This window comes from Oryctolagus cuniculus, chromosome 7 (assembly GCF_964237555.1).
Source record: "Oryctolagus cuniculus chromosome 7, mOryCun1.1, whole genome shotgun sequence".
NCBI classification, from domain to species: domain Eukaryota; kingdom Metazoa; phylum Chordata; class Mammalia; order Lagomorpha; family Leporidae; genus Oryctolagus; species Oryctolagus cuniculus.
The window spans coordinates 37,898,656-37,908,741 of NC_091438.1; the positions used below are offsets into that span (position 1 = coordinate 37,898,656).

Sequence of the window (10,086 nt, forward strand, 5' to 3'; positions counted from 1 at the left end):
GTGATTCCTCTCTGGGCAGCCAGACAAGGGGAAAAATGGACTAGGGTTCTGGGAAATGCAGGCTGCCTCCTAAGACAGATCCAAAAGGAGTGGTGTTTGGCTAGTAGCTAAGCCGGTACTGAGAAATGCCTCCTCCCACCTTGGAGTGCCTGTCTTAGAGTTTTGGCTCAGCTTCAAGTCCAGGTTCTGGGTTATGTGTACCCAGGAGGGACAGGTGATGCTGGAATCAGCTGAGTTCTCATCACCCCCCTGAGAGCTGAAAGCTGCATCACAGATGCAGATGTGAACCGGGAGGACGAGTCAGGCAATGGACACAGTCACTGTCGGACGATGGTGGTCGAAGGGGTGACCTCCCTACTACAGATTTTCATTTTCCCTAGATTCTTAGATGCTGTCCATTGCAAATTAGTCCATGATTCATGTATCCCTGAGAATGAGATGCTAATGTTGCTGAAAATCCAAAGCATTTCAAAAATCAATGAGAAAAGTATGAAAGAGCTATAAATGTTCTACTGAGCTTTTCTTCTTGGTGCTGTTTTTTAACTCAGCATTTTTGAGGATTTCGTTTAAAGCAGTACTTTGAACATATAAACCCAGAAAATATTGACTTAAAAATGATTTGTGATTTTTCCTGAAGACTGCTTATCACCGAGGCTGCAGTAAACTTATGTTAGGTATATAGTTTTATTGAGGAGGATCTGACCAATTCTATTGTAACTGAACATGACTTTTAGGTCCTAAAGAATGACATCAGGACAGGAATGATACAGGAGGGGTGAGGCATTGCAGAGAATTTGTTCTGATTTATTCCCAAATGCATTTGTAGCAAAGTTTCACCAGTCGATGGAAAATGAAAAAACAAAACAAAACAAAACAGAGGCGAGTCTCTGTAACCATGCATTTATCAGCCTGAATGTTTATGTTGATTCTGAAATGACCCTTTTCTGCTTTGTGTTAAAATTTTCTTTTCCTGTGAAGATGGTACATGGTTAATTTTAAAAAGTTTCTACCAGAAGGAAAGATACACACACACACACACACACACACACACACTGAATAATACCAACTCTGGGTGGTTTACTCACCTACTTGTGTTTTCTTTTGGAGAAGGCGATGGTCTATGAGTTCCCCAAATTTTGGATGCATGCCTGTAAATGACCTTAGGAATTTTTTTTCAGAACTTGAAATTACACAAATTAATATTGATTTAAGGACCCTCCTTGAGAAAACTAGGGCTGTCCCTCCACTGGGCATTGAGCCCAGTGAGGTGAGGTGGACACCTGGGTGTGGGGCCCCACGGGGCTTTCACCATAAAGGGCTCAGCTTCTCACCCTTCACCAGGAGCCTCCACAGAGACTGTTCCCTGTCTCCACTTAGCTGTTGTGCTGGCTTGGAGGGGAGGACGGTGTGATCCGTGTTGGAGAAGGTGCAACTGGGACAGAAACAAGCTCTGTGAGTGCAAGAGCCCCATCTTCAACTCAGGGAGGCGGCCGTGATGTGGGTCCCAGGGATGTGTGAGTTTAACCAAAGGCAAGGGATCCTAGAGTCTTTATAGCAGTGTCTAATGGAGCAAGGACTTAGAGACTCAATATGTCAAGGCTGTGACCTTCATCTTCCTTTTCTTTAGGTTGCCATGACCCAGGGGGGCTTCCTGCTGCTCCTCCTTGTGGCCACAGGATGGCGAAGTGCAGGTGGGTCTCACACTGGGAGCAGCATCTTCCCAGCTCAACTTTGGAGCTCAACAGCAGAACTAGGCTGGATCCAGGCTAGAGAGGGTATTTTTGAGATTCACAGATCGACAGGCACGTGAGCTGATTGTTGATTTCTGGCCACCAGGGGTACAGAGCCATAGCTGATAGGGTGTTTCCCCGTGGCACTGGCTGGGGCCAGGTTCTATGCCTCTGTGTGATCCTGTGGAGGCTCCAGTGAAACTGTCTGTCCTGTGCTATTCCTCATCCTGTGGTCTTAACCTTGAGTTTCCATGGGAAGAGCATAGTCATCTTTATGCTCAGAAATGTTGTCTTGATGGTTTTCCTATAAAATTCAGAGTGATGACATCTGAACATCTGTATTTCTCTTTCTTCAGTTTTTTTTTTTTATGAAAAACAATGTTTTCAGATATCTTCTTTCTTAATCTTCAGAAAACTTAGTTCTTAGCTTATTTGAGGAATGAGGATGATGAGGCTTCATTATGTGAAGTTAAATCCAAGGATGCAGTGGTGAGGGTTGGGGCCCTTGCACTTGAACACCCCTGCCCTTGCAGATCATGGTTGTTCCAATCCTCCGGAAGTTTAGAGCAGTTTACAGAGCTGGAGTTACATACAATAGTCTTTTTTTTTTGACAGGCAGAGTGGACAGTGAGAGAGAGAGACAGAGAGAAAGGTCTTCCTTTGCTGTTGTTTCACCCTCCAATGGCCGCCGTGGCCAGCACACCGCGCTGATTCGAAGCCAGGCACCAGGTACTTATCCTGGTCTCCCATGGGGTGCAGGGCCCAAGCTCTTGGGCCATCCTCCACTGCACTCCCGGGCCACAGCAGAGAGCTGGCCTGGAAGAGGGGCAACCGGGACAGAATCCAGCGCCCCGACTGGGACTAGAACCCGGTGTGCCGGCGCCTCAAGGCAGAGGATTAGCTTGGTGAGCCGCGGCGCCGAACAATACAATGGTCTTCATTCTGTGCCTCTGTTAGTCTCCTGGCTACTGTCTCCCTCTTCCCTACATCACACCTCAGGTTCAGCCATGTTAAGCTACTTAATTTCTTCAGTAGGTAGGATTATGATTTCCTTTGTTTTTACAGAGTCTTGGATGTAGTGTTCGCCCTGTCTTTAATTCACTTCTCTTTCATCCTACAGAGAAATCTTGTATATTTCCTAAGAACACACTTGGGGGTCGCCTGGACTCAGAATCCTCCTGGGCCTCACACATCCCATCCTGACGACTCCTGCCTCCATTCTGGCCTATCCCCTCTCATATCACACACTTTGGTTTGGTTTGCTGGCGTGTCTATCTCTTTTCATTTATTCTTCTCCATATAATTTTGTTGAGTATCCATTCGTCCCCGGGGAGGCAATTCGTGGGGATGTTGAGTGTGTTGGAATGCCCAGTGTCTAGGGCAAGGAGGGTCACAGTTGGTGTAAAGTGGAGGGGTTGTGCATGCAGCCTGCTGAGTGCAGGGTCAGCAGAGCTTTATGGAGCTGATCTGGGTCTCCCAGGGCTGTGGATCGCGGGCAGCTGGGCACTGCAGTAGGGGTACAATGGTTTTGGGATCTGGGACAAAAGGACACTGGGTTTTTTGTCAAAGCAGGAATGAGATTCGAACTCTTCTTGTTCTGTAGCTGTGGCCTATACAGATCCCTCGGAATGGAACTGTTCGTATTCTCCAAATCTGCCCAGAAGCTGCAAGGAAATCAAACAGGAGTGCCCTAAATCACGCGGTGAGTGCTGAGACATCTAGGCAGAACCAGGCAGTGTGGTTAGGGTCTGTCCTCTGAGAGTGTAGTTTCCTTTAGAAGTTTTGAAAAACTTGTGGCAAAATATATATTCATATATATCAGTTGTATAATAAATATATATCAATATTCTTTTTCTTTAAATGTATGTAGCTACTACTTTTCTGAATACATATATAAGTATATACATAGGAATATATATATATATGTATATACACACAAATACACACACCCATATATAACATACTGGGTAACATTTTCCAGTTTAGATAATTTTAGTGGTTAACTCACTGTCATTAACCACCTTCCCACTGGTGTGCAGCTATCACAGGCTGCATCTCTACAACATTTTAATTTCACAGAGTGGTTGCAGACACTCAGTGCCCACTAAGCACTAACTCCATATTCTCCTTGTCCTCCAGCTGTGGTCACTGCTGCTCTACTTTCCCTCACTATGAATTTGCCTCTTCTCATCACCTCTCCGAAGGAGAACCATTAGCCCTTAGCCCTTTATGCCTGGATATTTTACTTTCATCATGTTATGAGGCTAGTCTGTGGTTTACCATTGGGTAACTCAATGCTTTTTATGCTTTTCATATGTTTACACACACACACACACACACACACACAGAGAGAGAGAGAGAGAGAGAGAGAATACTTTGTGCATCCATTTGTTGATGTGTGTTCACGTTATTCCTACATTTTGCCTCTTGCACTAATGCTGTGATGAACATCACAGATATCTGTGTGATACCTGTACAGATATCTGTGTGAGTTGCTGTGGGTGCAACTTGGGATGGAATTGCTGAGTCATGATGGTTCCATGTTGAACTTCTGAGGAATGTTGCTAAAGATTTCGGTGATTCTAGGCTCTGCCCCAGGCACAGGAAAATGAACTCTTGAACCTGGGGGATCTTGCAGCAGCCCTGGGCACACTTGGTAAAGGATGCAGGGTGGGGGAGACATTACGCTGTGTTCCTGGTGCCCAGGGCCTTACTGTGTGTGGACTGAGCCCCACCATGAGCTTGCATATCTGGTCCCCTCTACAGATGGCCTGTATTTCCTCCGCACTGAGAATGGGGTCATCTACCAGACCTTCTGCGACATGACCTCAGGGGGTGGTGGCTGGACCCTGGTGGCCAGTGTGCACGAGAACCTCATGGCTGGGAAGTGCACATTGGGTGATCGCTGGTCCAGTCAGCAGGGCAGCAGAGCAGACTACCCAGAGGGGGAAGGCAACTGGGCCAATTACAACACCTTTGGGTCTGCGGAGGCAGCCACAAATGATGACTACAAGGTAGGTACCATGCCTCTTTCCCACCACTTGGGCAAGGTGAGGCGTTGAGTTTGCAGGGCCACACGTGGGCAGGAGGGAGGGCTCTCGGGTAGGGACATGGAGTAGGGTTGGAGAAGAAGGCTTAGATGTCTTGACCACATCTTCCCCCAACAAGAAAGACCATGACGGACTGGGGTAGTGGTGGGGAGTCATTGTTTGCTGAACGTGGGGTTGTCTGAGGCTGCTGGCCATGTCCCATCTGAGCCCCGAGCCACCAGCTCAACCAGGGCTGCCCATGGGGGTCTTCTGCCAGATGGGACCTCCTGGGCTGGTTGTCTCAGTATGTGCTGCCCCCCAGAACCCCGGCTACTACGACATCCAGGCCCAGGACCTGGAAATCTGGCACGTGCCCAACAAGACGCCCCTGCAGCACTGGAGGAACAGCTCCCTGCTGAGGTACCGCACCAACACTGGCTTCTTCCAGCATCTGGGACACAATCTGTTTGGCCTCTACCAGGTACACAGGGCTCTGGATGTGGGCACTTTGGGGAACAGGGAGCGTGTGTTAGGGGTGGAGCAAGTCAGCTCTGTTGGTCCCACATAACCTCTGAGCACCTGTGCTTGCCTGTTTCTCCTACTTGTGGTTCACTGTGAACCCATGTCCTGCCTCTCCCAGAAGTCTGAGCAAAGGAAGGGCGGAGAACTGTGGAGTCTGGGGAGAGAGGCAGGGACTAGGAGCTTGGGACTATTGGAGAGACATAGCTCTGGGGAGAAAGGAATCAGGGTTATTGAAAGTGGTTTCTGAATAATGAATTGGCTTGTAGGGACTCCTACTTTTTCACAATTTGGCAGTTGCTCCACTCTCCTCACTCAACTCCTCTTTTACACTTTGCAGAAATACCCAGTGAAATATGGCACAGGGAAGTGTTGGACTGACAACGGCCCAGCGATTCCTGTGCTCTATGACTTTGGTGATGCTGAGAAAACTGCATCTTATTACTCACCTCTGGGTCGGAGTGAGTGCCATCATTAACCTTTAGGTGCCTTCACAGGAAATTACCAATGAGAGTTCATTATTGCTGGTATTCACCGAGCACTTACAACGGGCCTGAGTCTTCTCTAGAATCTCGACAAGGTCTTTTGTCATGTATTTATCATGAGACAATGATGGAGTTCGTATTTTCAGAGGAGTTAAACCTAGGTTTCTTTTTTTTAAATCCACTGCCTTAACTTGCCACCTGTAAATTACTTTCTTTTTTCTTTTCCAAATGCTGTTTTATATTTTTGTATCTTTCCCTTTTTGTTTGTCAAGAATCAAAGTAGAGAAGAAGGAATTTGTAAATTATATACAGACAATAACACTGTCACAGAAATACTCATACACTTTGTAAAATAATCCTATTTCTAAGAAAATAAATGCAGAAGTTATATAACATGCTTGAATAGGGTATACTCACACCAACTTATGTTACTCTGGATATGAAAAGAACAAAAGAAGGAAGTTGCCGCTTGCAAGCGGTAAGGCAAGGCACGGGATACTGTTCCCAGGGAAGAAAAACTGTCAATGTGGCAGAGAAATTAATTTCTGTACTGAAGGATAGCTGTTAATGATCATAAGACAAACTCCTTCTGGTATAATAAAATTGCAAGTGTTAAGTCATAGATTGGCAAAAGGTTATACTTTTCTGTGTGGATAAGTGCTGGTGATGATGGGAGGATCCACACCTGGCAATTGAAGTGTGCAGAGAAGCAGGTGGTGACACCTGACCATGGCTGATCCTTGCTGGACCTTGTAAGGTCTTGTTGATGATCTCCGTACTGAGTTTCATTTCTCCCCTATGTCCTAGGCAGAAGAGCATTCTTTTGTAAAGTCCTAGGGTTAGCTCTGTCTTTCCTCATGGAAGGAAGTTCCCACAAGGATTAGTTCAGGGTTCAGTGCATCTGTCACTGGCCACAGACAGAGGTGCTGGGTTGGACTGTATGCTGGAATTTGGGCTTAAGGTATTGATGAGCAGATCAAAACTGTTTCTAGCCCTTTGTTTGAATATTTGACTGTTTCTTTACCTCTTCTTTTTCAGAGGAATTTGTTGCCGGATTTGTCCAGTTCAGGGTATTTAACAATGAGAGAGCAGCCAACGCGCTGTGTGCTGGGATGAGAGTTACTGGCTGTAACACTGAATTAGTGAGTTTTTCTGGAGACCATTTCCATGTGGGTGTGTGTATAGGTGTGTTTGTCTCTGTGTGACTGTATATTGGTGTGCCTGTGTGTATCTATTGTCTTATTCTCATATCCTTTACTATTATAATGTGTCATATGAACAGAACTTACTTTAATGGGGTTCACCAAGATATATGTATGCATAACATGTTCAGAATCATTGGTGTGTGAGAAATCCTGGTGTGTTGAATGAGCAGCAAGGTGTTGTGTAATTTTGTAGCATGAGATAGAGCAAGGGGCTGATGATGGAAATACCTACAGGAACCAGAGCATGGGAGTATATATTTTGGGAGATGAAATCATTGGGGAATTTTAAAGAGAACTGCCCTGATCAGCTTTGGTTTTACTAAGATGATTCCAATGTGTGTGTGGAAGATGTGGATTCAAGGGCAGATAAATTAGTGGCAAGGGGAATTTGAATTAGGTTCAAGTCGTATTGTAGAAGAGGGTGTATCTGAGTCATGTCTCCTTAATTTTTTTTAAAGATTTATTTACTTTTTTAAAAGTCAGAGTTACAAAAAGAGAGGGAAGGAGGGAGGAATGGAGAGAACTAGAGAGAGAGAGAGAGAGAGAGAGAGAGAGAGAGAGAGTAGAGAATCTTCTGTGTGCTGATTCACTCTCTAAATGGCTGCAAAGGCCAGGGCTTGTTCGGGCTTGTTCTGGCTGTATCAGAAGGGAGATTCTATCAGGTCTCTAATGTGGGTGTAGGGACCCAAGCACTTGGATCATTTTCTGCTGCTTTCCCAGGTGCCTTAGCAGGGAGCTAGATCAGAAGTGGAGCAGCTGGTCTCAATCAGTGCCCATAGAGTATGCCTGCATTGTAGGTGGCAGCTTTACCCACTATGCCACAATGCTGACCCAGTCAGTGTGTTCTTGATAAGGGTGGATGAGCTCCAGAGACGCACAGGTGATAGACTGAACATGTTTTGATTACCAGGTGTTTTGGTAACTGTGTGTTTTCAGTTACCTAAGACAGGTTGCAGAACAATTCAAGGGAAGTGAACAGAGTTTTTCCTTTCTCTCAGGTGGCATTCAGATACCTGTGAGATATCTGAGTAGACACACCTTTGAGTTGGTTGTATATGGAAGTCTCAAGTGTAAGCAATATCTGGGCAGGAATGAGAGATTTGGGACTCAGTGCTGTTGGATGATGCTTTAAAGTCATGAGAAGTTGAGCCAGCATAACAGGGAAACTGAGGTGTAGACTGAGCCTTAAGTACTTAGGAAATGTGCAGATGAATGCTCAGTTGGTGGGTCTGAGAATGAATGCCCTGAATGAATGTCCTGTGTTTTGGTGCAATGGGCTAAGCTGCTGCTTGGGACAACTGCATCCCATATTTGAGTGCCTTGTTTGAGTCTTGTCCACTGTGCTTTGTAAACTGCTTCCTTTTTTGTTAAGAATTTTATTTATTTGTTTGAGAGGTAGAGTTACAGACAATGAGAGGGAGAGCCAGAAAGGTCTTCCATCCACTGGTTCACTCCCCAAATGGCCGCAATGGCTCAGCTGAACCAATCTGAAGCCAGGAGTCTGGAGTTTCTTCCGGGGCTCCCACATGAGCTTAGGAGCCCAAGGACTTGGGCCATCTTCTACTGCTTTCCCTGGCCATAGCAGAGCTGGATCAGATGCAAAACAGCTGGGACTAGAACCAGCGCCCACATGGGATGCTGGCGTTACAGGTAGAGGATTAACTTACTGCACATAGTGCTGGCCCAGGTACCCTTCCCCCTTAAATGCTGTTGGGAGGCAGCAGATGGTGGTTCAAGTACTAGAGTCCTTGCACTCATGTGGAGACAAAGATGAAGTTCCTCACTTCTGATTTTGCATGACCCAGCCTCACTCATAGTCATTTTGGGATTGAATCAGCCAGTGTAAGATCTGTCTCTCTGTCTCCCTAACTCTTTCTGTTACTCTTTCTTTCTAATAAATAAAGATTTTCTGTCTCTTCAAAAAAGAAAAGCACAGAAAAATTAAGAAAAAAGATAAATACCATTAAATCCTTTGGAGGACAGGGTTTTGGGGGAGGGAGTGGTCAAGGTCTTAGAGTTTCTGGCCAAGGACTCCAGAGAACTTGGCCATTAATTACCCACTGGTGTCAGCAGTGAATCTCAGCTCTTCTTGTGTCCCTTCTTTGTGTTCCCAGCACTGCATCGGTGGAGGAGGATTCTTCCCGGAGGGCAATCCCAGGCAGTGTGGGGATTTCTCCGCCTTTGACTGGAGTGGATATGGAACTCATCAGGGTTATAGCAGCAGCCGGGAGATCACCGAGGCAGCTGTGCTGATGTTCTACAGATGAGAGCTCTGTGGTGTGGGACCAGGAAGCCATCTCCAAATCCCAGACTGTCAGAGACAGAGGAACTGGAATTGTAATAAGGAGGGGGAAGAATAAAGTACATCAATTTGTAGCTCTAGGTGTCTTTGATTCTTTCTATAAGTCAGCTAACAACCTGGGAGATATATAAAAGAACATGTAGTTGTTCTAGTGAGTTCCAACACGAATATTCTGTGCTTGGAACACAAGTATCCCCTCTTTCTAGGAAGTCCTGAATGAGGCACAGGGGCAAGTATTTCAAGTTAATTTCTCCCTAATGTATTTTCTTTTTCCCAAAGAAACTTTTTATTTAAGGAATACCAGCTTCATGCATTTCATAAGTACAACTTAGGAGTATAGTGATTCCCTAATGTATTCTTAGTGACTGAGTAAAGTCTTCAATACAAAATACCTTAAAGAGAACACTGATTAGATTTGGCAGAAACCCAGGAAACAGAGGGTACAACCAACCACTGCATTTATTTTGCTACTTTGGCTGTCAGGAAAGTCTTCCCAGGGTTGGATGTGGTTGGGACATCTGAAATCCCAATTTGAGTTGCTTAATCAAATAGGATCCATATGTTTCACTGGGGTGTGAATAACTCATCTGTGCAAATGGAATGCTGACCAGAGCAGTACTGACTTGGGAGCAGAGCTCAGGTGTGTTATACTGTTTTCCTCAAAATGAAAGTCTAGTAATTACATTCTCTAAACCTCAACATTGCAATTTTTGTCCACTACTCATCAGGGGCAAGAGCATTTGTCCTCAAATGGGACATGAGTTGTGAGAGATAGATGTGAAATTGTCTCTCAGATTGGATTAACAAATTTAGCAA

General features: G+C 45.4%; 1 protein-coding gene across 2 annotated transcripts; it reads left to right on the forward strand.

The window, feature by feature from the left end:
- The first annotated feature begins 1,295 nt into the window (after positions 1-1,295).
- LOC100341439 (intelectin-1) lies at positions 1,296-9,344 on the forward strand. 2 transcript variants are annotated; one of them, XM_070076874.1, is made up of 8 exons: positions 1,296-1,452; positions 1,628-1,691; positions 3,334-3,432; positions 4,497-4,744; positions 5,082-5,240; positions 5,619-5,739; positions 6,802-6,905; positions 9,083-9,344. In XM_070076874.1, the coding sequence occupies exons 2-8, from the start codon at positions 1,634-1,636 to the stop codon at positions 9,233-9,235; spliced, it is 942 nt and encodes a 313-aa protein (XP_069932975.1). In that variant the 5' UTR covers positions 1,296-1,452; positions 1,628-1,633; the 3' UTR covers positions 9,236-9,344. The 2 variants fall into 2 exon arrangements, with proteins under 2 accessions (XP_069932975.1, XP_069932974.1); XM_070076873.1 differs by lacking the exons at positions 1,296-1,452; positions 1,628-1,691 and adding an exon at positions 2,252-2,459.
- The last annotated feature ends 742 nt before the right edge of the window (positions 9,345-10,086 follow it).

Bases quoted from the DNA above. Each gene is read 5' to 3' on its own strand.
- LOC100341439 (XM_070076873.1), top strand. From the start codon at position 2,267: ATGGTTGTTCCAATCCTCCGGAAGTTTAGAGCAGTTTACAGAGCTGGA. The intron at 5,241-5,618 runs GTACACAGGGCT...TACACTTTGCAG, and splicing joins ATCTGTTTGGCCTCTACCAG to AAATACCCAGTGAAATATGG. The intron at 6,906-9,082 runs GTGAGTTTTTCT...TTGTGTTCCCAG, and splicing joins CTGGCTGTAACACTGAATTA to CACTGCATCGGTGGAGGAGG.